Source organism: Hippopotamus amphibius, chromosome 2 (assembly GCF_030028045.1).
Source record: "Hippopotamus amphibius kiboko isolate mHipAmp2 chromosome 2, mHipAmp2.hap2, whole genome shotgun sequence".
NCBI classification, from domain to species: domain Eukaryota; kingdom Metazoa; phylum Chordata; class Mammalia; order Artiodactyla; family Hippopotamidae; genus Hippopotamus; species Hippopotamus amphibius.
In genome coordinates, this window is record NC_080187.1 from 186,898,692 (window position 1) to 186,925,377 (window position 26,686).

General features: G+C 47.1%; 2 protein-coding genes across 18 annotated transcripts in view; one reads left to right on the forward strand and one right to left on the reverse strand.

Moving 5' to 3' along the window:
• PPIP5K1 (diphosphoinositol pentakisphosphate kinase 1) overlaps nt 1-16,645 on the reverse strand; it is a 48,915-nt gene extending 32,270 nt beyond the window's left edge. For 4 of the 13 annotated variants that reach the window (XM_057721944.1, XM_057721941.1, XM_057721939.1 and 1 more), the window contains exons 1-21: nt 11,258-11,277; nt 10,479-10,574; nt 10,034-10,208; nt 9,408-9,603; nt 8,890-8,980; nt 8,565-8,650; nt 8,108-8,262; nt 7,873-7,974; nt 7,249-7,410; nt 6,967-7,088; nt 5,539-5,640; nt 5,070-5,156; nt 4,876-4,951; nt 4,623-4,732; nt 4,461-4,543; nt 4,161-4,292; nt 3,878-3,999; nt 3,418-3,600; nt 1,060-1,201; nt 647-870; nt 203-330 (exon numbers count right to left, since the gene is read on the reverse strand). In XM_057721944.1, the coding sequence (XP_057577927.1) occupies nt 203-330; nt 647-870; nt 1,060-1,201; nt 3,418-3,600; nt 3,878-3,999; nt 4,161-4,292; nt 4,461-4,543; nt 4,623-4,732; nt 4,876-4,951; nt 5,070-5,156; nt 5,539-5,640; nt 6,967-7,088; nt 7,249-7,410; nt 7,873-7,974; nt 8,108-8,262; nt 8,565-8,650; nt 8,890-8,980; nt 9,408-9,603; nt 10,034-10,180 (2,450 nt within the window). In that variant the 5' untranslated portion in view covers nt 10,181-10,208; nt 10,479-10,574; nt 11,258-11,277. Of the gene's footprint in view, nt 1-202; nt 331-646; nt 871-1,059; nt 1,202-3,417; nt 3,601-3,877; nt 4,000-4,160; nt 4,293-4,460; nt 4,544-4,622; nt 4,733-4,875; nt 4,952-5,069; nt 5,157-5,538; nt 5,641-6,966; nt 7,089-7,248; nt 7,452-7,872; nt 7,975-8,107; nt 8,263-8,564; nt 8,651-8,889; nt 8,981-9,407; nt 9,604-10,033; nt 10,209-10,478; nt 10,575-11,257; nt 11,279-15,665; nt 16,141-16,617 lie in introns of those variants that run through there. The other 9 variants (XM_057721942.1, XM_057721940.1, XM_057721938.1 and 6 more) reach the window with 7 other exon arrangements.
• Nucleotides 16,646-20,485: 3,840 nt separating this feature from the next.
• CKMT1A (creatine kinase, mitochondrial 1A) lies at nt 20,486-26,487 on the forward strand. Of its 5 annotated transcripts, none has more exons than XM_057724793.1 (11): nt 20,486-20,658; nt 20,826-20,906; nt 21,413-21,730; nt 22,357-22,555; nt 22,759-22,854; nt 23,228-23,449; nt 23,587-23,672; nt 23,784-23,907; nt 25,584-25,718; nt 25,920-26,045; nt 26,243-26,487. In XM_057724793.1, the coding sequence occupies exons 3-11, from the start codon at nt 21,582-21,584 to the stop codon at nt 26,354-26,356; spliced, it is 1,251 nt and encodes a 416-aa protein (XP_057580776.1). In that variant the 5' UTR covers nt 20,486-20,658; nt 20,826-20,906; nt 21,413-21,581; the 3' UTR covers nt 26,357-26,487. The 5 variants fall into 5 exon arrangements, with proteins under 5 accessions (XP_057580776.1, XP_057580775.1, XP_057580774.1 ...); XM_057724792.1 differs by lacking the exon at nt 20,826-20,906 and adding an exon at nt 21,092-21,210; XM_057724791.1 differs by lacking the exon at nt 20,826-20,906.
• The last annotated feature ends 199 nt before the right edge of the window (nt 26,488-26,686 follow it).

The window sequence follows — 26,686 nt, forward strand, 5'->3', positions numbered from 1 at the left end:
GCAGCTAAGTCACTCACGCTGTCAGTCGATCCTCTTCCCAGCCCTCTACAGACTCCATCCTCCCGCCTCACAGACTTCTCTCTCCTTTCCATCCCTGGACCCCTTCCGTTCTTGGTCCCCCCAGCTGTCCCAGCCTGATTCCCCCAAGAGCTCCCTGACATGCCCCTCCCTCCATCCAGCACCCCACCCAGCCCTCCCTCACAGGGGGTGCAGCTTGTTGACAGACTCATCCTCGTGGGTTCTCTGCAGGTCAAGTAGTATCTTCCGCAACAGTGGAAGACAGAAGCCCACGGCAATTTCCAGTTTCTCCTCCCGACTGATCCCGTACTCCTAGGGGCCATAGGCCAGGAATAAGCACCTCAGTGAATCTTGTTTTCCTCTTGCCTCATACTCCCAGGCCCAAGATTATACTTGTCTTCACCTCAGGTCTAGGGCTTCTTCCAAATTCACCACATTCCCCCTCTCCGGGTTGCTCCTCAGTTAGTTAGCCTCTTGGGCTTACTCAGAGCCAGAACTGTAGCAACTCAACTAATTCCTTCTCTAAGCTTCCTACCCTGGTTCCTACACCACCCCCCCTTTCTGCCTTTTCTCTCCTTCCTTCCCCAATGCCCCTAGTCTCAGGCTCCCTCCCTTATGTGAGACACACCTGGGGAATGACCACATCAGCCAGTGCCTTAGAGAGACGTAGCAACTCTGCTGTGCCTTGAAGTCCCAGACTCCCGTTGTGCTGCACGTCATACTTGACACAGTCATAGATGTCAGGGATCTTACTGATATCATAGCGCCCACTCTTCTGCCGAAAGTCACGCTCCAGCTTGCTCCAACGCTGTAGCATTAGCTCTAGTGTCTCACTGTGGTAGAGCTGCAGGTCTGGAAGGAAGACGGACAGTCAGAGAGAGCCAAAGGCTCTACCTCTAACAAAAGACCCTAGTGAATCTGAAGCAGAACCAGAGAGATGAGGATGACTTGTCTTGGACGCTTAGGAGAGGACACAGGATTGTCTGAGGAACCTGTCCATACCCAAAACCTGGAAAGGAAGATAGTAGTACTCAAACCCACCTACAGACTTGGGGTCCTGCATCCGTTCCCGGATCTGGTGAGTGAGGTTTTCAATCAGGGCAAATACCTGATCACAGACCTTTACAGGATTCTGGATAATAGCCATGGAGTTGAGTAGGGAAGTGCTTCCAGTGGGAGCCAGCTGAGGAGAACAGAGAGATGAAAAGTAAGATAGGCTCAGTGCCAACTGTCCAGATTCCTGTGCGCTTATTACAGAGACTGCCTGCAAATGAGCTCTGTCTGTCAGCGCACCCCAATGAACACCCTTAGGCTACTGGGAACACTAGCAGTTCAGATGAGGGGACTGCTCTAGCACACAGTCAGCTAAGAATGGGTCATCTTAAAGGTCTTGGAGTCAGAGGAAATAAAATAGATCTAGCTTCTTTTCTTGGGAGTTCTAAAATAAGCATGGAAAATGTTGGGGAATGAAGATTAAACCAAAATCCTCTCAGAATGTTTTCATGAGTGGGTAACAGAGATAACTATCTTATTCCTCTAAACAAGATGCTAGCTTGAACCTAGAGTAGAGGTGCTGCCTCAGAACTAAGTTCTCACTCAGGCATTTAGGATGGTCACAGTCAATGAAGAGTGGGGATGGGGAAAGGAGATTGCAGGTTGAATGTGTTCATTTTACCTCAGTCCTCACAAGTTCCATTCTTGTTGGCAAAAGGAAGCAAGGCAGAAAGGAAAGATGCCTTAGCTTTTTTGGATTTGACACTGAGCAATGAAATGGAAAATAAAGCAGCAATGTCCTGCCCCTTTATCAAGGCCTGCTCAGAGAAGAACACAGAAAATGCCATTCTCTAGGCAACGTGCTCTACTATTTAGCTTATTTAACACTCTGTCAAAAATGGTTACACAACAGTTATGAAATGAGGAGCTAAGAGTGGAAGGATGGTAGGAAGTCATTGTCTGGCACGTGACCCCAGTCAGTTGTGGTCTGGATACACAGGAAAAAGGATGGCATTGGGTAGTGGCATCCACTGTGATTAATACTGTGAGGCAGTACACTGTAGAGGCTAACAGCCTGGGCTCTCCAGTTAGATTCCTTGGGTGACCTTGGAAAGGCTGCTTAAATTCTTCTGAGCCTAGGCTTCCTCATCTGTAAAATTAGGCAGAAGTAGTACCGGTCCACAGTTCTTACAGGGGATTAAAGATGCCATTAATTCTTTGTCACATTCCCCTTCCTTTGAATCTGGTCTGGCCCTGTGACTGCTGAACCAACAAAAAAATAACAAAGTTATGTTGTGCTAATTCTGGGCCTACACTTTTAAAAAGCTTGAAAGTGTCTGCTGTGGGGGAGTCCTAAGCTACTATTTATGAAATCCATCCAGGGAATTCCCTGGTGGTCCACTGGTTAGGACTTCATGCTTCCACTGCAGGGGACATGGGTTCGATCCCTGGTCTTCTAGAAAAACCACATGGAAAAAACAAATGGAGAGGAGAGGCGATGAGACTATAGGGAGATCACAAGAGGGGAGAGAGAGCCCAGTCACACCAGCATCCCAGCTAAGCCTCCAGATGGTTCCAGCCCCAATATCTGGACAGTAGCTGAGCAACTTTAGGAAAGACCCAAAGCAAGACCAGTTGAACCTAGAACTGTGAGTAAGGTGATAAAATGGCTTTTGTCTTAAGTTACTGAGTTTTGGGGTAGTTTTTTATACAGCAACAGATAAACTGAAATATTCATTCAAAATCCTTGTGATCAGCTGTGTTTTGGAATTGAGAATTTTGGGGACTTTTAAGAAGTTAATACAGTGCATATGCCATATGTTAGATAATACCTCCAGCAGGGCCTAGCGCATAACCAAACACTTCTATTTCTGCAGCAAAATGTATGACTATTTACACTAGATGGGACAACAGGGATTAGAAAGATTCTTATCATGTTGGGTTTTGCTGCCAAATGAATCTTGTGGCAAACCTGTAAAAATCTTTTTGACTTTCAAAATTGTGGATGACAGATTTTGGACCTATACTTAACTCAAAGGGTAAGGATTAAATGATAAACGTATGGGGACTTCCCCAGTGGTCCAGTGGTTAAGACTCCCAGTTCCCAATGCAGGGGGCCCAGGTTTGATCCCTGGTCAGGGAAAAAGATCCCACATGCCACAACTAAGAATTCACATGCCACAACTAAAAGATCCCACATGTCACAACTAAGACCTGGCACAGCCAAAATAAATAAATACATATTTAAAATGTTTAAAAAAATTAATTTAAAAAAATTATAAATATATGGAAAGCACATAAAACAGTGCCTGGCACATAGTGAGTACCATTATTGATGACTATTATTTAGAATTCTAGGAATTTGGGATCAGGGTGTGTTGGGCACAAAGATAGGGAGAGCCTGACCTGATCGTAATCCTCAGGGCCAAAGGGCGCATCCTGCTGCAAAATGTGGTGCAGCCGAGCCTTCACCCGGTGCTGGCAGCTGCTCAGGGAATCGCCATCACTGTCCAAGAGCCCGTTCATGTTGGCACTCTTCACCATTTGTACCAAAATGGGTGTCAGCTCCCCTTCTAGAGCCAGAAGGCCCTGGAGGGGAAGCACAAAGTCTATTAGTTTTCCTTCCAGTCCAGTTCCCCTAGGCCTCAATGGTCCCAAAGATCAAATGAGAGCTGGCTTAGGAGCTGGGGTACAGGTCAAGGGGCCCACCCCACTAATTATTCTCCCTAGTACAGAATGCAGTCAGACACAAGCAGAAACTTCTCTGAGTTGACACACAAACATGCTGAAATTTCCCAACTAGTTCTCCAAACTCTGCTTCTCTACCTAATAGAAGCTGGGACTGTGGGAGAACTGTAGTGTGCACCTTAGCAAAGGCTGCAGCAGTCATCTGGACACGGCCCTCATCAGAGGCATAAATCTTGAGATCATGGCGGAAAGTGCTATGGAGACGAAGCAGTCCACAACCAGGGAAGCCAGCATAGTCACCTGGGGGCAAAGAGGAGGACCAGGAATGGATGGCTATGAATACCCAAGAATGCTCATTTCCCTTTTAACTTCCCCATTGTATCTGCCCTTTCATTTCCCCAACTTATTCTCTAATCATCTTATCGAAGCCCTGCTAGGTATTTACCCCCCAAAACACTCACCCTGTCCTCCAGGGTACATGCAGCGGAAAGCTCGCCCCAGCTCCTCAGCCTGAACACGGCCAGCAGGGGTCAGTTCTCCACCCCACTTCAGTACCAGCAACAGGGATGGGGCCAGAGCCTCCCCCTGTGGATCTGTGGGAGTAAGTGGCAGTGAACAGGTCTAGATCTAAGGAAGATACTGAGGACATCTAAATGTTAGGTCTTCTGAGGAGTCTTCTGAGGTAATTTGGGATAGAGGTCATCTCAGGGTTCAAGAATACAAGATGTGAGTGGTAACGGGAAGGGGATATTACATCTTACCTTGCCCCTCGTTAGAAGCTTTTACTCCATGAGGGTAGTAAGTCAACTGCACCTTCCGGTTAATGCCTGAGAAGTGACCATACCTGCAGGATAAACTCACAGATTACTTTCTACCCCAGCATCTCATTGCTGTTGGCCCCTTTTTCTTATTCCCTTTCTCACATCTCCAGCACAGATTTCAGCTGCTCCAGTTTCCCCGTCTTCTCCTCGATCTCACCACCTGGTTCTTTCTCCAGTTCAGCCAATAGTAGCCTTGTGATGTCCAGCACCTCCTGGAGGAAATAATGGGGTATCCATGCAGGAGGCCAAGTCCTAGCTGGTTAGGCTTTCATCCTGGTCTCTCACTGCGGCCCCCAATACTACACCCTCTATCTTTCCATAGCACTGCTCCTCCCAGCCAGACTCATCATCTTACCTGTAGCTGCTCTGGCCGCTTCAGTTTTAATTTCCCTGTCTTGTAGCCACCATGTTTTTCAAATAGACTAAAAAACCTGAAGAAATAAGGAAAAGCTTCAGTATGGGCTGAGACAGACAAAAGCCTCTGGGAGGTGCCCCTTCCCACTTCCCTCACAAAAACCCATTTGTCCTAGATTAGGACACCCTGCCTACCTGGGGTGTGTCACCTCCATCTTCATCTTCTGCTTGGGGGTACGATCCCCGTGACGGATAATTGCAATGACACAACGAAGTTCCATCCTAAGACAGGGCACATTGTGAGAGCCTCTCTCCCATCCCACCCTACACCGTCTCCCATTTCATCCTAGTCAACATGTCAAAAAACAGAGGAAATGCTATCTGAGATTAGGAACATAGGTAGGCTCTACCAGTCAGATGGCACAGGGCCAGGAAGTAACCACTGGTCTGACTTAGATGCCTTAGGTTACTCCAGATTTACTCTATTCTTATGTATGTATGTATGTATGTATGTATGTATATATGTATGTATGGCTGCATGTGGGATCTCAGTTCCCCGACCAGTGATGGAACCCATGCCCCCTGCAGTGGAAGCGCAGAGTCTTAACCACTGGACCACCAGGGAAGTCCATACTCCAGACTTTTAACTTTTACTTTTGCTCACATAGTGCCAGATGTGGTAGGGACAATGGGAATGTCCTCAGCCTCTGTGGGGATGGACCATGGGATCTGGAACTGCGGGGCAAGCTCCCGCATTATGGTGTTCCTAGGAGAAATGCGAAGAAGTTCTGTGAAAGTGAACGAACCAGAACTACACATATGAATGAAGCTCACAAAAACTAACAAGTATTGAAGAATACATTAATATAAAATCTAAAAACATGCAGAAAATACCCCATATATGTATTAAAAATATGGATATATAAATGGGAATGACCAAATTAAGGATTGTGGTTACCTCTGGGGGTGGAAGGGAAGGGGATGTAATTAGTAAGGGGCATATAGGGGCTTTAACTTAACTATATTCTTTTTTTTTAAGCTGCGCTGTGTGGCTTGTAGGATCTTAGTTCCCTAACCAGGGATTGAACTCAGGCCCTTAGCAGTAAAAACACCAAGTCCTAACCACTGGGCAACCAGGGAATCCCTCAACTATATTCTTAATATTTTATTTATTAAGCTCAATGGTGAATACATGGATATGCACCATATTCATCATTCCTTATACATTTTTGAATGTTTTAAATATTATATGATGAATTTTTTAAAAAGTCAAGTTGAAAGACAGTATTACAGTATGATCACATTTAGCACAATAAATATAGTTTGTTTATACATGGCAGAAAAAGACGTATTGTTGTATCTAAAACAGTTAACCTCTGGGGAGTGCAGTGTTGGGAAGGCCAGAGCGCTGCGGGCATGTGGGATCTTAGTTCCCCAACCAGGGATCAAACTGGTGTCCCCCACAAGGGGACTGCCAGGGAATTCCCACCTTTTTCACTTTTAAATCATTTTTGCAATATTTAAAATACAAAAAAAACCCACAAAAAAGCAGGCATACCATGGAGATATTCTGAGTTCAGTTCCAGACCAAGTGAATATCGCAATAAAGTGAGTCACGCAAGTTTTTTGGTTTCATAGTACATATGAAAGTTATGTTTACAGTATACTGCAGTATATTAAGTGTACAATAGCATTATGTCTAAAAAAACAATGTACATACCTTAATTAAAAAAATATTTTATTGCTAAAAATACTAATCATCATCTGAGCCTTCAGAAAGTCGTAATCTTTTTGCAATACTAACATCAAAGATCACTGATCACAGATCATTATGAAAAATATAATAATAAAGAAAAAATTTGAAATATTGTGAGAATTACCAGAATGTCACACAGAGACACAAAGTAAGCAAATGCTGTTGGAAAAATGGCGCCAATAGACTTGCTTGTGAAGGGTTGCCATAAACCTTCAATATGTAAAGAAAATGCAATATCTGCGAAGCTCAGTAAAACAACGTATGCCTGTAAAGTAAAGATTTTCCAGTTCTCTTCTCTATGCCCATTCTTTCCAGCTCAGACCACTGTGCCCTTACCCCAGAATCTTGGCACAGTCATCGTAGTATTTCATGGAATTCTTGACGAAACTGAAGCCATTGACATCACACACAAAGGAGTGACCATTGGCACGAAGGAGGTCAAAACCACAAACTGTTTGCTGCAGGGGAGAAAGGCAAGATGAGAACAAGAAAGCCACTTTTCACATACCCCTCCCTCATTCCACAGCCTCCCCCACCCCGACCTCCCACCCCCACACCCTGCCCCGGCATCACTCCCCCTCCACACACCCTCCCCCTCACTGAGGGGCCTTCCCCCACCTTAAAAGCTACGCAGACTTTCCTGGCCACCAGCTTTTCCATGGCAGTCAGCATGACAGGATATCGAATCTCCTTCCCCTCACTGTCTCGTTCGACCTTGCCATCCAAAGCTGGAGACTTTCTGGCTTCAGCATGGGCATAGTCTGGCCCCACTGTATACACCTGCAGGTACATAGCATCACTGAGTATGCCCATAGCTCAGCCTGTATATGAGAAGGCAATATGAGCATTACGTCTGGAGACTAGTTTCACAGCAAACAAAAACAAAAACAAAACACACAAATCCCTTGAGTAATAAGAACAAGGAGACTGACGTTTTTCTTACTGAGCTCTACTTGAGTACCATTATGAAGGTTTCTCCATGGGACTCCAAAACTATCACCAGTCCTCACTAAGAAATTACTTACCAGCATCATTCCATTTTCCACGTCACCCTTGCCCTTGCTCTGATAGTGACAATGTAAATACCTACTTCCCCTACTCCTTATCTTCGCCTGCATATGAAAGCCGATCACATTCATACTTTATTTTCTATGACCACTTCCATACACTTCCACTTGCTTCTCAAGCACCCCACCCCACCCAGACATTTATAACCTCTCAAATCCCCATAGCCACCATAACCTTGACATCTGTGCCATCTGTTGGCATAAACTCCTCATAGATGTATGACCCTGTCTTCCGGACGCTGCTCTCAGGAGAGTAAACACTGCTCCGGCTGCCAATCTTCAGGAGAAAAAAGAAGGGAAAAAAAAAGCTGCCTCTAACTTGTCCCCAGATCCTCCAACTTCCCTCTCCACAACTTCATTCTCGCCCTTCTACTTCTCTGCCTCTCCAAACACCCAAATGTCTCCCACACCTTACGGAAGAGGCGCTGGCTTCCTCCTCCAGCTGAGCTGGGGTAGTAGATGTAAACATTGTGGTCCTCTGCACTCACTGGCTTCTCCACAAAGGGCTTGGGAAAGACAGCTCCATTTACCTCCACCTGGTCTTCACCCTCTATCAGGCTGCACTCTGAAAGGTAGGCGTGTAGTCATTCCTAGGGCCTAAGAATACTTCCAGCTCCCACTTCTCTGAGTTGTAATCTCCAGAACCCTTGAATTTCTATGACCATCTCTTAATGATAGATACAGTAATTAATATCTGTACTTTTAAGAGGTCCAAGGTTCTGTCCCATGGGCTCTAGCTCTACCCATAATCCAGTAACCAAAGCCTCACTGAGACAGGTGGTACATAGGAGATGCCTGGATGAAGGAGACCTGGACTAAGTCACAGAAAGCAGGGTAGGGCAGGACTGGACAAGGCCAGATACTCACCCTCAGGCCGGGCGGGGTCACGGTTGAGCACAGCATACCGAGGCAGATCAATACCCTCCTCCTGCAGGATCCGGTACACCTCCCTCCTGTCCAGCCCCCACCCCCCCCCACCAAATAAATTAGCTGGGAGAGGTGGGGGAGGGTGACCAGAGGAGAGGCTAGGGATTTCACTCACTCAGGAATGGGGAGACACCCATGTACAGAACTCAAGAGGGTATGGTACAAAAATTAAGCATGTTTTTTGACTCTGCCCCTCCCAGAGTGGGTTCTCTAAACAGGTATGATCTCAGGGCCACCCATCCCGCCAGTCAACAGAAAGCTATACCTATCCTGGATGTAATACTGCATAGCCAGGTCATTGATAAGAAAAGGGTTTCGAAGCTTGGAGTAAGCAACAGCTTTGTCCAGAGGAAAGCCTGGGATGGAGAAAGGAAGTAGAGAGACCAAAGAAAGAAAGTGAAAGAGACAGTGAGAAAACAGCAAGAGAAACTATTAAAGCTATTATTTGCCACTGAGCTGTACTACCCATCCAACCCAGCCCAACTTTCCAAGTCTAGAATATCCATCAGGAAAAAGTAAAACAGAAATTATTTTTAGGGTCCTTCCAGAGGCCAATTCTGTCAGAGATCCTAAGAATCTTAGAGTTGTCCTGAGGTTCAAATATGGGCTTTAAACTACCCCCAGCAACTCCTACAAGATGTAGGGAAAGCTAACCCCTTTGCATTGTTCTCTCATGTGTCAGGAGGAGCTGATGGCCTCTTTATCATTTGACAGTAAGAGCCTCATTTCCCAGTCCAGCATTCCCAACACCCTTCCTTCCCATTTTCTTTCACAGACACCAACCTTTGGAATGGAAAGAGATGAGGCAGTGGCAGGATGGCCAGTTTTCCACAGGTTCATTGAGGATCACGTCTTCTCCCAGGATGATAACAGTCAGATAGTCAAATCTGCAGAGTCTCTCTAGGATTTGGGTCATTGGCTTGGACTTGGATTTCTTGGTCATGGCACAGATGCCAACAATGATCTGAGGTTCAGGAGGCTACAGAGAAGAAGTGCTGTCAGGTATTTCCCGCCTAAACCATCCCTATCAGGGAACACTGTCTCATCTCCTTAGGGCACAGAGTTTCTTGCCAGCACTTTGGACCTATGGAATTAAGGTTGTCTCCTAACTTAGGCCTAGATTGGGTACCTGTAGGGATTCCTACCGTCACAGTATGAGATGTGTACTCAGGTAGAAAAGTCAGAGAATCAATAATTATGAGACAACAGGCAGATGGCACAAGGGTAGGGGCTTCAAAGAGAGGCAATCGAACCAATCCCCACTGCCCTTCGCCTTGATCAGAATAGGGCCCGTTTATGACAAGGAGTCTATGCATTTGGAAAGAACGGGGAGAGGTGTCTCCATCCTGTGGAAACTCAACTATGACAGGGGTCCCAGCACCAAGTTATATCATTTTCTCTGGTCTTACCACTTCATCCTCCTCGTCCTCAAGGAGCTCGCTGTCACTCTCTTCTGTCCTCATGCCTATTCCACGGGTGCCCAGCCCCTCATCTCCAGCTCCAAGGAAGAAGTGGGCTGTGGCGCTCTCGCCCTCACTGGCCGGCAATGACCACATCCCCGCCGGAGCACCCACTCATCCCGCTCTGCAGTGGAGGGTATCCCCGTTAGCTCAGAATCCAAGCCCCATGGCAGTGGGTGGGGATGGGGGACCGGGAATGAGAAAATAAGAGGGAACTACAAGGGGACTAGGGGAAACAGGAAACAAAGCCATGGTGAGAAGGACCAACAGGAAAGGAGGCATGTGGGCTATGACTTGAGATGACCTAAGAGAAAAGCAAAGTCTCCCTTTTCCTCCCTGCTCACCCCACCCCCCACCATAAGACTGGTAAGAGGATCAGTAGATTAACTCTTACAGTGCTGGCATGTCCCTGATTCTGCCAGCAGGAAACACGGTTAACTCCAGCAGCAAATGGGAAAGCCAGTTCCTCATGGAAGGCTACTGTTGATTCCTACCAGAAGAGAAGGTTAGAGTGACATTTCAACTTTGGATTCATTCAGAAATGTCCCTAGCCCTTCTCCACTTCCCCACAGTAGTGTTGAACTCAGCGATTTAATTCAAGAGTAGAGGAATGAGAGAGCTCATTTGCCTTTGCTCTTAACCCCTATCTTCATTCCTACTGAGCATTAACTCAAAAAAACATGGATTGGGATAGGATCAAGATGGTGGAGTAGGACATGTGCTCACTCCCTCTTGCAAGAGCACCAGAATTACAACAACCTGCTGAACAATCATAGACAGAAGACACTGGAACTCACCAAAAAAGACACCCCACATCCAGAGACAAAGGAGAAGCTGCAATGAGACGGTAGGAGGGGTGCAATTGCGTTAAAATCAAATCCCATAAATGCTGGGTGGGTGACTCACAAACTGGAGAACAGTTATACTGCAGAAGTCCACCCACTAAAGTGAGGGTTCTGAGCTCCACGTCAGGCTTCCCAACCTGGGGGTCCAGCAACGGGAGGAAGAATCCCCAGAGAATCAGACTTTGAATGCCAGTGGGATTTGATGGCAGGACCTCCACAGGACTGGGGGAAACAGAGACTCCACTCTTGGAGGGCACACAAAAAAGTGTGCTCACCAGGACCCAGAGGGAAGGAGCAGTGACCCCACAGGAGACTGAACCAGACCTACCTGCTGGTGTTGGAGGGCTGCCTGCAGAGGTGGGGGGCGGCTGTGGCTCACCGAGGAGACAGGGGCACTGGCAGTAGGGGTTCTGGGAAATGCTCATTGGCGTGAGCCCTCCCAGACTCTGCCATTAACCCCACCAAAGAGCCTGTGGGCTCCAGTGTTAGGTAGCCTTAGGCCAAACAACCAACAAGGTGGGAACGCAGCCCCACCCATTAGCAGACAAGCAGATTAAAGTTTTACAGAGCTCCGCCCACCAAATCAGATTAAAGTCTTACTGAGCTCCGCCCACCCAGCCCTATCCACCATCAGTCCCTCCCATCAGGAAGCACCCACCAGCCTCCTAGATAGCTTCCTTCACAAGAGGGCAGACAGCAGTTATCAAGCAGTATCAGCAGTATTTCATCTTGTGGAACTGAAAATCACAGCCACAGAAAGATAGAGAAAATGAAAAAGCAGAGGACTTTGTACCAGATGAAGGGACAGGATAAAAACCCAGAAAAACAACTAAATGAAGAGGAGATAGGCACCCTTCCAGAAAAAGAATTCAGAATAATGATGGTGAAGGTGATCCAGGACTTTGAAAAAAGACTGGATGCAAAGATTGAAAAGTTTACCAAAGACCTAGAAGAAGTAAAGAGCAAACAAACAGAGATATGCAACACAATAACTGAAATGAAAAATACACTAGAAGGAACCAATAGCAGATTAACTGAGGCAGAAGGACGAATAAGTGACCTGGAAGACAGAATGGTGATCATCACTGATGTGGAAAAGAATAAAGAAAAAAGAATGAAAAGAACTGAAGACAGCCTAAGAGACCTCTGGGACAATGTTAAACACAACATTCACATTATAGGGGTCCCAGAAGGAGAAGAGAGAAAGGACCCGAGAAAATATTGGAAGAGATTATAGTTGAAAACGTCCCTAACATGGGAAAGGAAATAGCTACCCAAGTCCAGGAAGCACAGAGTCCCAGGCAGGATAAACCCAAGGAGAAACACGCCAAGACATATAGTAGTCAAATTGACAAAAATTAAAGACAGAGAAAAGTTATTAAAAGCAACAAGGGAAAAACGACAAATAACATACAAGGGAACTCCCATAAGGGTAACAGCTGATTTCTCAGCAGAAACTCTGCAAGCCAGAAGGGAGTGGCATGATATATTTAAAGTGATGAAAGGGAAGAAACTACAACCAAGAACACTCTACCCAGCAAGGATCTCATTCAGATTCGATGGAGAAATCAAAAGCTTTACAGACAAGCAACAGCTAAGAGAATTCAGCATCACCATACCAGCCCTACAGCAAATCTAAAGGAACTTCTCTAAGTGGGAAACACAAGAGAAGAAAAGGGCCTACAAAAACAAACCCAAAACAATTAAGAAAATGGTACTAGGAACATAAATATTGACAATTACCTTGAATGTAAATGGACTAAATGCTCCAACCAAAAGACACAGACTGGCTGAATGGATACAAAAAGACCCATATATATGCTGTCTCCAAGAGACCCACTTCAGACCTAGGGACACATACAGACGGAAAGTGAAGGGATGGAAAAAGATATTCCATGCAAATGAAAATCAAAAGAAAGCTGGAGTAGCAATAGTCATATCAGATAAAATAGACTTTAAAATAAAAAATGTTACAACAGACAAGAAAGGATCAAGGGATCCATCCAAGAAGAGGAGATAACAATTATAAATATATATGCACCCAGTATAGGAGCACCTCAATACATAAGGCAAATGCTAACAACTATGAAAGAGGAAATGCAAGGCAGAAGTAGACACAGATGTAGAGAACAAACATATGGACACCAAGTAGAGAAAGTGGGGAGGGTTGGGTGGGAATGAATTGGGAGATTGGGATACCAAATTGTACACTCTAAATATATGCTGTTTATTGTCTGTTAACTGTATCTCAATAAAAATTCTTAAAAATAAATAAATAAAAAACAAAAACAAACAAGCAAACAAAAAACATGGATTGAGGGCACCCTATGTTATAAGCACTATATTAGAACATTAAAATCCCCTATGTCCTGTCTCTCCACCTACATTACCTTAAAAGAGAGATGCTCAATTCCAGAAAATTTGTTCAAGGAAAGAGGTCTAGTGCTAGTTGGGAAGTTGAGGATACAGACATCCATACAACAGGCTCCAACCCATTCTGAAACTGAAATTTCAATTTTCTCTGTACCATCTCAGAGTACAAAAGACACAAGGCTTCTCTAGGCCAAGGTCCTTCATACCGCAAGCTACAATGGCAAAAACAAAAAACAACAACAACAAAAAAACAACCCTGCCTAGAGCCATTATCAGTGAGACTATCTTAAGACTGAAAATTGAGACAGAATAACCTGGCAGTTCCACTTCTGCATACATACACCTGGAGCAGTGGTTCTTAACCAACTGTGATTATACTGTGCAAAGGACATTTGTCAGGAGATACTTCTGTTGTCACAACTGGGGAAGTGCCATTGGCATCTAGTGAGTAGAAGCCAAGGATGCTGCTAAACATTCTAAAACGCATAGGAAATACCCCCATGACAAAGAATTGTTCAGTCCACAATGTGAGTGGTGCCGAGGTTGAGAAATCCTGCTGTAGAAAAACTCTCCCACATAAGACATTTGCAAGGATGTTTATAACCTTACTGTTGGTAATGGCAAAAACTGAGAACAACTCAGATGTCAGAAGTAGAAGAATAGATAAATATAATGTAGTGCATACAAATGGTTGACTAACAGCAATTATTAAAAATGAATCAGGGAGATAAATTAGGAGCTTGGGATTAACACATACACACTATTATATATATATATAAAACAGGTAAACAACAAGGACCAACTGTATAGCACAGGGAACTATACTCAATATCATATAATAATCTATAATGGAAAAATAATCTGAAAAAGAATCATTTTGCTGTACACCTGAAACTAACACAACATTATAAATTAACTACATTTCAATTAAAAAAAGTGAATCAAAGCTATATATAACATGGACAGCTTCCAAATGCAAACTGGAGAAATATACATGCAGGACAACTCCACTTGTACAAATAAAAAATGCTACATATGTTTATGACTGTATACATAATTAGAAGTATAAAAACAGAAGGGAAAGAAAGACATCAAATTCATGGTAGTGGTTACCTCTGAGGAGAGGGGGAAACAGAACTGAGGAGGATTCAAATGGAACTTCACAACCTTATCTATGATGTTTATTTCAAGCAAGAAAAATCTGAAGCAAATATACAAACGGTTAACATCCGTTAATACTAAATTATGGGCATACGGGTATCTGTTACTTTTTTTTCCAAAAATGAAACTAAATCACATCAGCAATTTTCTACATTCTGCAAAAGTTCTCAGAAATACTGACCAATGGCGCTAATGAAAGCCACACTCCTTAAGTAAATGGAGTATTTTCGTCTTAAAGATTTTTATAACAGTCTTCAATAATTACTTTTTGTATTTTTATTTTAAACCCTTCCATTACAAGTTAGCTTTGCAACTTTGATTAGAAAGTTATAGCTAATCGTTATATAGATCTTGACCTTTCTAGTCTTCACCATCTGCTTTTCTCCATTGCTCAACCACCACGGGGGCACAACATTCTCCGTAGACTTAACATTTCCAGTTGTGCACTGCAGGTCATATACACATACAACCCTCCTGATTATAGGCTGGTTCTTTGAATTCCTTTTAGTGACCTGACCCAATTTCCATAACTTGTGACATTCCCAAGGTCCCTGTATAGTTCAAGCAAGCAGAATTTCATTGTATGCTTTATCCTTTCTCTGAAGCAGGAGCTTTCTCTATGTCTAAAATTCCTAACCCTCCACACTTTCTTCCACTAAGTCCTTCCTGGTTTTCTACTGAATGTACTGTCACATTCTTGAAATTATATTACAACTCTATAACAGGAGATGGTAATAGAATGGCAAAGGAGAATCTGTTCACAAATATGGAACTGAAGAGAGATGAAAGGTCTAAATTCACAGTTAACACAGCAGAAATAGAAGCTTGACAGAAATAGCTATGAAATAAGCCAGGATTTATTTAGATGTACCTCTGGGAGAAGCCGGGGTTTAATGTGCTGTTCCAAGAGCCATTGCCCTGTTTTCTGTGCTCTTTTCTCCTTTCCCCCTCCCCTAATACTTTGTTGCAAAAGAAATTTTCAGACTCTACAGCAGGCTAAAGGGCAGTCTTACTGGGGCCTGAATCAATGTGGAAGGGAGCCAGGGAGGGGAGGAGGGAGGAGATAGTAAGGTGAGGAGAAAGTAAGGTAAGGGTAGAGTGTAAGGAGAGAGGGGCGGGGCAGGTGGGTAATCTCCTCGGGAATGTCTGTGTTAGATGTAGAGAAGGAACAGAAGGGAGGGTAAACTGTGTAACTTCTTTACCCCTTAGCATTTAGGGCTGCTTTTGTAGTCCTCTAATTTCTCTAACCACCACGCACTTGATAGCGGGCCCCATCAGTGAGGAACCAGAAAGGTCAGTACAGAGTCCAGGCAGGAATACTTCCACCACAGTTAAGACTCCTCAGGCCACAAACACTGTCTCCTTCAGCAGCGGACGCCTTAGTTCCTTCTTGATGCATGCTGATCCTTCGCACATTCCCTTACCCTGCCACTGACGGACTGTGCTGATGCCCCTGTTCTCGGCATCAACTCACTCCTACCGCCTTCTCTCCCCAGCTCTTCACTGACTCCACCGACTACTGCCGCCCCTCCACCATCCATCCAATTAACAACCCAACGAATCCTCTCGCTCATTGCCTCCCCAGCGCTGAACAGTCCTTCAGACCCTCAGATGAGTCACCACGCTTGGTAACAGATTCGTACGGAGCCCTCAGTGCTCCCCCCCACAGGCCGTCTGAGAGCCACCCTGTCCCCACCTAGCCTCCCTGCAGGCGCACCTTCTCTCTCCCCTCTGCGGCAGCCCCTTCCTCCAGCCGACGCTCCAGTCAGACTCCACTCCCGCCCCTCCTCACACAGACCTGCGCACGCTGACCCCCTGCCCGGCAGACTCGCCGGCTCAGCCCTTCCTCGCGCAGACCTCCGCAGGCGCACCTCTTCTCCCGCGAACCCCCTCCTCTGCGCTCTCCTCGCAGCCCGGGTCACGATTACCGCCTCCCATCCCGACTCCTCTAGCCTCTGCCCGCCCCCGCCTTCCCCGCCTCGCTCTCCCTTCGCTGACATTGAGGCCTCTCCGCTGGGCCTCCTTCCAGAGCTGCCCCCAGCCGCTGCTAACCGGGGCCCTCAGCGCCCAGGGAGCCCACTCTACCCAGCCCACCCCCTCAGATACCGCCCCCAGCCCCCAGCCACTCCCCCACCGCCCCCGGCCCTCACTCACCCGCCTCCCTGCGCTCGCGCAGCCGAACCTGCCGGCAGCGACACCTGACAGCGGCCCAATCCAAGCGCGACTTCTCTTCGGTGCCGCCAATCAGCGGAGGGCGCGCACCGGCAGCGGAGTCAGGCTGCGTTGGCCGGCGCTTCTGCGCGGAGGAGGGTGGCCTCTAGTGGCTCTGGGGAGAAAGTGCAGCCTGCTGTTCTTTCTCTGATTTCTGACTGCGTCGCCACAGTCCAGATGATCGGTCTAGACAGAGAATTTCCAGTGAGGCGAAGTGGGGGGAAGCAAGATGTAGAGGAAGAGACAGAGTCTGTGCCATGGCATCTCCTTGAGGACAAAACCAGGTCCTCTGTTTGTTCTGTAAACTAAAACGGGATATGATAGCTGTAGAGATCCAATAAGTGTACGTTGCAAATGTTAACAGACTGGAGAAAGGAAAGGGAGACTAGAGACAAAAACAGCGACGGAAACAAATCAGAAGGTTAAGGGAAGTAAAAGAGACAATTATGGAGGAGACAAGAAAATGGATGGACTTGGAAGGCTGAACAAGTTGATTCCTGTCCCCACACTCTGCTTGCTCTCTTGCCTTTAATAGCTGTGCAGCCCTGGACAAGTCACTGAACTTCCCTCAACCCCTCTTTTCTCACCTGTGAGAGAGTGGGACTGGAAACCCTAACTCATAGCGTACTGATTATATGAAACCATTTTGTGTATGTTTGTATTGTTATTATCTTTGCATCCTCACTCAGGTTTCCCTGGTCAAGAATATTCCAACTTCTGTTACCCAATACAAGCTTGTGTGCCCAAAGCACAGTGAGGCCAAACAAACAGAAAGGCCAGAGTCTGGAGCAGAGAAAGGTTTATTGCACAGCCAAGCAAGGAGAATGGGTGGCTCATGCTTAAAACCCCCACAACTCCCTGATGGTTTAGGGGGAAAAGTTTTTACAGGCAAAATTTGGGATGATGGCGGCAGGTGTGTGACTTTCTTCTGATTGGCTGGTGGTGAGGTAACAGGGTGGTGCCCCAGAAATGTATTATTCAGCCTGAAATTACCATCTTCCAAGGGATGGGTGGGGATGGGGGCGGGGGTGGAGGGGTGTTAGTACCTGCAAAAGAACTCAAGGATATTGTTATGTATATTCCTTCGGGAGGAACCAGGATCCTGCTTTAATTGCTGCACTATAGTTTTTTTTTAAATTAGTTTTATTTACTTATTTATTATTTATTTATCTTTGGCTGCTTTGGGTCGTCATTGCTTGCAGGGGCTTTCCCTAGTTGTGGTGGGTGGGGGCTACTCTTCATTTGGATGCGCGGGCTTCTCATTGCAGTGGCTTCTCTTGTTGTGGAGTACAGGCTCTAGGCACACAGGCATCAGTAGTTGTGGCACATGGGCTCAATAGTTGTGGCTTGCAGGCTCTAGAGCACAAGCTCAATAGTTGTGGTGCACGGGCTTAGTTTGCTCCGAGGCATGTGGGATCTTCCCGGGCCAGGGCTCAAACCTGTGTCCCCTGAATTGGCAGGCAGATTCTTAACCACTGTGCCAGCTAGGAAGCCCCTGCACTATAGTTTTTTGATTGTTCCTCCTTTGTTTCTGCATCCCTTCCCTTCCCTGATTAGTTTGAACCTGCCTTTGAAACTCTAGGAAGGTCAAGGAGGCTGAATGAAGCCTAGTTCCTACAAACAAGAAATGGCGGACACAGAAAGGATTTGTACCAGGGAGGGACCCACAGGGTCCTGTTCCATTTTATCCCTAGTGTAAGCAGATAGGTTAGGAGGTCCCTGGAGAAAGAGAACCAGGGGGATTTCCCTGGTGGTGCTGTGGTTAAGAATCCACCTGCCAATGCAGGGGACATGAGTTCAAGCCCTGGTCCTGGAAGATCCCACATGCCACAGAGCAACGAAGCCCGTGTGCCACAACTACTGAGCCTGCATTCTAGAGCCTGTGAGCCACAACTACTGAGCCCAAGTGTCGCAACTACTGAAATCTACACACCTAGTACCCATGCTCCACAACAAGAGAAGACACTGCAATGGGAAGCCCATGCACCACAATGGAGAGTAGCTCCCCCTTGCCACAACTAGAGAAAGCCCGCATGCAGCAACGAAGACCCAACACAACCAAAAAATAAATAAAATAAAATATAAAATATAAAAAACAGAAAGAGAACCAGGAATGGCTTTCTTGATATAAGGGAACCCATTTGGGCCTAAGCCATTTTGTGATATAAGCCTGGCTGCAATGCTTGCCCTTGAACACATCTCAGTAATTAATGATCTTAAGAGAGGGAGTGCAGAAACAAGGGAGGAACAGTCAAGAAACAACAGTGCAGTCTTGGGGCAGGGCCCTGCTTTCTTCAGGGATATACATAATAATTCATCTTTGAGCCCCATAGGGTCTGATCAGTTTCACCCCTTCATGCTTCATGAATATACATGTACCCTTAGCTTAAACCTTCCCCAATTTTGCTGTTCAGGGAGACACCAGAGAGACCCTGGTGTTCTCCTTATTTGTGGCAAGTAATAATAAATCCTTCCTTCTCCTGATCTTTGGCTTGGTTGTGTGTTTTGGCTTGACACCCACCAAGAGTTTTCAGGTAACAAAACTGTGGAACTCCATCTATTCTCTGATAAATGCTTTCTTACCAGGAGAAGAAGGAACTGATGGACCCAGAAGAGAGGTAATTGGCTACTAAGGATATCCACAAATGAGGAAGACAGGAAAAGGAGCACTAGGAAAGCCTGAGAGGAATGAATAAAATGAGACTAAAGGGATGCAGTGAGGCCAGAGGACAATGTGAAGGGAATTTCTTTTTCTCGAATACGCCCCCTTAAGATTAACAGGTATCTTGCTGTCTTGTGGGTACACCAAGGTAATGATACTGAGCAGGGCCCTGTGGGGCTCCTGGGTATAAAGCCTTTCTGTGTACCCCATTTATTTGATTAGAGGAAATAACCTTCATTCAGCCTCCATGACCTTCCCCGATTTCCAATGGACAGATTCAAGCAGGGAAGGAAGGGGATGCAAGACAAGGGAGAAACAAACAGTCAAGAGAAACAATCGTGCATCCTTGGGGCGAGGTCCTGGTTCCCCATCAACAGATACACACAGATATCTTTGAGCTGTTTTGCAGATACTGAAACACCCTCCAGGTGGGTATGCTGCCCACAAGCATGTAGACCCCAGACCAGTTGGAACCTGAAGGTTGATGATGCTGGCTCCTACTTACCTCACTATCAACCCATCAGAAGAATACAAGCCCATCACTACCTTGATCCTTATCACCTACCCCTGACCACGAGCCTCAACTATAAGACATCTCCCTATTCCCCAGGGAAGGGGCACAGTTCTTGAGGTGCTAGCTTGCTGTGTTCCCTCCAAGAATAAAGCTACTATTTCTTTCTTCTCCAAAATTCTGTCTCTATATCTCATTCCGACATTGGTATGAAGAGAGCCAATATTTTGCCATCAATAGCTGAAAGAATGGACTAATGCCACCATGCCTACCGAAGCCCACATCTCTATTTCAGCTCCAAGCATTCATCCTTCTTCTGCCAGGACAAAGGTCAAGTCACACCCAAGTCACACTTGGAGATATGGGAACAAAGCCCTCTCACATCTGAATATGCACCTTGTGAGGTGAGAGGAGGAGAAGGGACCAGGAGGAAGGCACAGATTCCTTGGTGACCCTATGCCCTTGGACACCCCTCCTCCTTACACTCTGGGTTAAACAGCATGAGGGAGCCAAGAGAGGAAACACATGTGGTGGTTGAAGGCCTGTGCCTGCCTGTTCCCTTCCTACACCTCGTCATCTCACCACACCCTTCACCTCACCTTACATTCCCCTTCAGCTCAGGAACTGGGAGCTACAGAGAGGGGGGAGAAGGGAGAGGAGGAGGAGGAAGTTATAATTCCTTGCCCAACTCTAACCCCACGCCCAGAGCAAATAACAGGTAGGCAAGCTTGCAGAGAATACTCAGAGGGAGTCCTGTGAGCAGCAAACAGGTCCGAGCCTGGAAAGGACGCTGAGAAGTAAAAGATCAAAGGTGAAGTAGGAGATGGGGAGGAGGTTAGAGGAGGGGAAAAAGTGGGGGGTCAAAAAGTGGGATGGGTGGAGGAAGGACACAGCAGGACTTCAGACTTGGGGGCAAGGTGGGGGTGGGGAACACAGCACAGATGGGGTAAGAGTTCACGTTTCCCTGATTTCTCTCAGGGAATCCTTCCATAACCCCGTAAGGAGAGCGCAGGTGTGACAGGGAGGCGCCTTGGTTCTCTTCCTGGTTCTAAGGAAAAGGTGACCTTGAGCCAGTCGGTGTCTTTCTCAGTGTCTGCTGGTGTGCTTTCTCTGTGTCTTCCTCTGGTGTCTGTGTTTATTCTATGGTTCCCGAAGGCCACCTCCCCTGGGAAGATGGAGAGGTTGCTGGGGCAGACCGAAAAAACGAGAAGAGATTGGGCAGTGTCACCCTTTCATACCCACAGGGCAACGAAGCGGGTTTCAGATTAAACCGAGAGGCTTAGGGGAAGGGTGTTCGGGTTTCGCCTGTCCCCTTGGGTGCTGTCCTCTACTTGGTGCTGAAATCTGGGCGCCCTCATCTCAGGTGGGCCTATTCCCCGGCCTAAAGCTGCAAATCTCCAGTCCCCCTAATCTACCTGGTGGGTGGTGCCTACCTCTGCCCCCGCACACCTAGCGCGGTGGCAGGCGGGAAGGCGGGGCCTGCATGAGCCCCACCCCTGGAGACTGCAGCTCTGCCTCCCTCTCCTGAGCCCGTCCGCCGCTAGCTCATTGCGCCTCTCCTGCAGTCTGGTCTGCACGAGCTTCCACTCCCGCTCCAGCCTCCACTCCAGCCTCCATTTCGGCTCCAGCCTCGCACCCAGTTCCGGCTCTCAGTCAGCCTTTGTGCATCCTCCCTCTCGGTTCCTGCCCTGAGCCAGCTCCTGCTCCGGGATTCTGTAACCAGACCCTCAAGCCATGGCTGGTCCCTTCTCTCGTCTGCTGTCTGCCCGCCCGGGGCTCAGGCTCCTGGCTTTGGCTGGAGCCGGGTCTCTAGCCGCTGGGTTTCTGCTCCGCCCGGAACCTGTTCGAGCCGCCAGTGAACGACGGAGGCTATATCCCCCGAGGTATCAGTGTCTCGGGCGCCCGGGGTGGGGGGAGTGGGGGTGGGGTGGGTAAAGGACGGGTAGGTGCCGAAGGGGATAGAGATGAGGATCTGGGCAATAGAGAAGAGCTATAATCACGAAGGCTCTGAAGTACAGGCGCTGTACAGTCTGAAAACCTCAGTGAGGTAGGGATGGAGGCCGAAACCATAAGATGAAAGCATTCCTGGGGACTTGGAACCCGCAGTTCCGCCCCAAAGCCAGCTCTAGCCCTGTGAATTCTGGCTGCACCTACTCTGCCCAAATTCCTAACTGAGAGACCAGGAACTGTCCTTTCCGCTCTCCTCCATCTCCTTTTCCTGCAGTTTCCTGAATTCCCCTCCTTAGTCTTTCCCCTCCCCCATCCCTAATGTTGTGTCCATGGGAGGAAAGAACTGAGCATATCTGGGAGAATTGAGCCCACAGGCAGAGGAAGCTAGAACTCTTGGGAAAGAATAGATCCTGAAAGTCCCTAATGAGATTACCAACGTTAGCCTCCCTCTAACCTCCCCTCCTCCCAAGGAGCAAAGCCAGACATGCTCCCTGCTGAGTGCACTGTGTCCAGGCCCCAGGTGCCCTCCCTCCATGGTTACTGGGTCCCCTCTCCCTAGTGCTGAGTACCCAGACCTCCGAAAGCACAACAACTGCATGGCCAGTCACCTGACCCCAGCAGTCTATGCCCGGCTCTGCGACAAGACCACACCCACTGGTTGGACGCTAGATCAGTGTATCCAGACTGGCGTGGACAACCCTGGCCACCCATTCATCAAGACTGTGGGCATGGTAGCTGGTGATGAGGAGACCTATGAGGTAGGGGACCCCCAGAGCTTCCCTGGTGACCCAATTCATCTTCCCAGTAATCCCAGCTCCTTTCCCCTAAAGACCCTTCACTTTCCCTTAAGACTGGGCCATCCGTGCTCATGTTTTCTGACCCAGTGAGATCAATCCGCAACTAAAGCATGGGAAGGGATTCCCTCCTCTTAACCACCCTCTTCCTCTTAACTCCCCCTCAGGTATTTGCTGAGCTCTTTGACCCTGTAATCCAAGAGCGACACAATGGATACGACCCCCGGACGATGAAACATACCACTGATCTGGATGCCAGCAAGGTGGGTCGAATATTCCACTTTTGATTTGCATTGCCTTATGTACAATATTCTGTTTCTCCTGTCCCTTCAAGCATAATTATTCCCTGACTCATAGCCATTATGCTGCTGAGCTTTAAGCCTCAGTGTGGGGAAAGAATTGTGTGTTAAGGAGCAGCGGCTGTGGAGAGGAGAGAGTGGGTGAGGATGGCCCCAAGGTGAGCAGACTGGGGAGGGTTCACAAAGACCCTTCAGTTGGAGTGCTTGCCTGACCGGCTTCTCCTTCTAATGCAGGCAGTGAGGATCCCTCTAGTCCTTAAGGTCTTTCCTTCCCAAAGGCCCTCAGCTCCCATCCACTGTGTTTCTGTGACTTACATTAATTTCTCTTATTCCCAAGATCCGTTCTGGCTACTTTGATGAGAGGTATGTATTGTCCTCGAGAGTCAGAACTGGCCGAAGTATCAGGGGACTCAGCCTGCCTCCAGCCTGCACACGGGCAGAACGACGAGAGGTGGAACGTGTCGTGGTAGAAGCACTGAGTGGCTTGAAGGGTGACTTGGCTGGACGGTACTATCGGCTCAGTGAGATGACAGACGCTGAGCAGCAGCAGCTAATTGATGTGAGGGGCTTTGAGAGCGAGCTGGGCGGGGGAGGCAGATGGAAAGGGGAGGCTGAGCCAGATGAGGTAGGTGGGCTCTGAGAAGCCCAGGGGCTACTGTGAGGATTCTTAATCCCAAGTCTCTTTACTCTCCCCAGGACCACTTCCTGTTTGATAAGCCTGTGTCCCCATTATTGACTGCAGCAGGAATGGCTCGAGACTGGCCAGATGCTCGTGGAATCTGGTATGAGGCTTAGCTCATGCCTCATGCCCCTGTAAGTGCCCTTTTTTCTCTGTCTCCCCCAATTATTTTCCTGCTTCTTGATTCCTGTCCCTCCCTCTCTCCTGCCTTCAGGCACAACAATGAGAAGAGCTTCTTGATCTGGGTGAATGAGGAGGATCATACACGAGTCATCTCCATGGAGAAGGGTGGCAACATGAAGAAAGTGTTCGAAAGATTCTGCCGAGGCCTGAAAGAGGTTGGAGAAGGATGTATAAGGGAACTAGGTGGGAGGACTTAAGGAAAAAACAAAGACTAGAATAGGTAGATTGACCATATAACTTAGCAACCAACCCAGGACACTTTTGATAGTGAAAGGGATCACCACCACTTACTCTAAGACAATAGGTATAAATCAGAACAGTCCAGGGAAAACCAGGCTATACGGTCATCCTAAGAACAGGAAGAGAGGAAGAATGTCAGGAATCTAAGGAAGTAAATAAAACAGTTGCCAAATAAGGCAAAGAAGGAATAAATGCGATGGTGGGTCAATGCCTGGGGGTTATGGTATGGGATGGTGGGATGTGCAGATAAGGAAAAGGTTTAAGCCTGGATAGATACAAGGAGTGAGAGACAGGTGTGTGTATAATTCTAATGTAATAATTATAATGTAACCACCCACTTGTGAGCCAGGGTAGGCCTTGACTCTGGATTCTGTTGTTCTTGCTAAAGTAGCATGTCTAGATTTTAAGCGGAGTGGGAGGGAAACCAGGGAAGGTGGAGGATGGAATGGCCTAAATTCCAGAATGTGTGGCTCTACATGAGGGGTTGAACTGAACCCTCAATCCTATATGGACTAGGCCTCTATGTTCATTTCTAGATTAGAAATCCCCATAAACCCAATCCTTATTGTATGTTCTCATACCTACAGTAATATTTTGGACTTGTAAAGAGACAGAGCTCCTCTTCCTTTCAGATGTTGGCTGGAAAGTTTCTGTTATTTTTAGCAAGAAATAGGTAACATATTCTGACCGTAAGTGGGTAGGGAAGTACTTTTTAAATTATCCACCTTAGTATTCTCATCTGTAAAACTGGGATAATAAGACATCCTACATTTTAAGTTGTGGGGATTAAGTGAAATAATGCACATAAAGTGCGTGGCCTGTAGTAAGTGTTCACTAATTGTTAGCTGCTGTTATTATTCTAGATGGAAGGATTTCCCCTATTCAGCAAGTGCAGTATCCCCCTATGCCATGGTTCTGTCTGAACTATGAACAGCGTCCCCCTTACTCAGGTTAGGTAGTGGTCTTCAGGTCCGTTACTCCGGCAGATCTCCAGTCTCTTCAACTCTAATGGTCATCTTCATGATTAGGATGCTTAAGTGAAACAAAAACACACTTCCCACACTCTTCCCCTACCCTCCACAACTATGAGTCTAGCCCTTCTGCTCCATTTTCACCTTTCTGCCTTCTCACATGTGCTCTTTCCACAGCTAACAGGCTCTCTTGCCTCTTCCTGTTGCAAAGTCTACACCCTCATTTTCTGGCTGAAAGAACCCTTCCAAGCTCTAGGCTCATTAGCAAAGTAAAGATGTCAATGCATGCAGAACTCATTGAATAATCAATCCTTTCTCAGTTCAGTTTACCACCCCCGTTCATTTCCCTAGATCATCCTTAATGCATCATTCCCTCAAGTTTCTCTTCTTCCACACAGGATATTTTTGCACAATCTCATCCTTATGGGCTTGCAACATCAAAATTATCTTTTATGCATGATAATAATGAGCCATTTCCACCAAAAAAAAAAAAAAAAAGTGTCATTCTTTCACATTCCAAGTCTTTGGTTCTAGACATATTTCTAGAGTTCCTGTGGGTCTAGCTAAGGGAGGGTTCGCATATCCCTGACTTTTCACTAACAGAGCCTTTGTGTGCGCAGGTGGAGCGGCTGATCCAGGAGCGTGGCTGGGAGTTCATGTGGAATGAGCGTTTGGGATACATCTTGACCTGTCCGTCTAACCTGGGCACTGGACTTCGGGCAGGAGTGCACATCAAACTGCCCCTGCTAAGCAAAGTAAAGGAGTTGTGGAGTTAGAGAGGGCTGTGAGGGAGGAAGGTGGCTATGTATGGGTGGGAGTGGGCACTTTGGAAAGGAGCAGAAATATTGTAGCTAAAGAGTCGAGGGGAAGAGCTCTGTGCAGGTTCAGGGCTCTTTCAGGTAGGACCAGTCTCTGCCTCTATTGACCCTGCCCCCCAATCCCTATCTCCCCTCTAGGATAGCCGCTTCCCAAAGATCTTAGAGAACCTAAGACTCCAAAAACGTGGTACCGGAGGAGTGGACACAGCTGCCACAGGCAGCATCTTTGATATCTCTAACTTGGACCGACTGGGCAAGTCAGAGGTGAGATTCTTAGGAATTAGGGATATGTCTTTGGGGGTTGAGATATGACAGGGAGTGAGCCTCAAGAATGTAATAGAACCTGAAGTGAAATTCAGGTTGAGTGGGGAGGAAATTGGAAGTGAGTTCCAGAGCAGGCAAATCAGTGCTAAAGAGAGCTGGGTTGTGGGAAGCAGAGATCAAGGGTTAGTGTCCTTCAGGTGGAGCTGGTGCAGCTGGTCGTCGATGGAGTGAACTATTTGATTGACTGTGAACGGCGTCTGGAGAGAGGCCAGGATATCCGTATCCCTCCACCTCTCCCCAACAAGCATTAACTCCCATCCCCAGCAGGTGACTCAAGACTCCCAGGACCTCTGCCATTCTAATGGCAGCCCAATCTCCTTGCCCTGGCTGCCCCCTTTCCCCCTCACTCCCTCCATCCTAGTAAAGACTCCTTGCTATGCTCCAGTTGTCTGTTATTTCCAATGGTGGGATGAGGAGGAACTAGCTTCCTGGGGGTGTGGGGTGTGGGGTGGGGTTATTTATGATGGAAAGAGACTCCAGATACAGCATGCCAGGAACACACTCTCAGGTGGGTGGAAAGCATTAGCCTTTTACCCATATTCCTCATCAGCTTCCTGAGGATGATTAGATTGCACTTCCAT

Excerpts from the sequence above, each read along its gene's own strand:
- CKMT1A (XM_057724793.1), top strand. The coding sequence starts at position 21,582 with ATGGCTGGTCCCTTCTCTCGTCTGCTGTCTGCCCGCCCGGGGCTCAGG. Across the intron at positions 23,450-23,586 it reads AGCAGCAGCAGCTAATTGAT|GACCACTTCCTGTTTGATAA; the intron begins GTGAGGGGCTTT and ends TACTCTCCCCAG. Across the intron at positions 23,908-25,583 it reads TCTGCCGAGGCCTGAAAGAG|GTGGAGCGGCTGATCCAGGA; the intron begins GTTGGAGAAGGA and ends TTGTGTGCGCAG.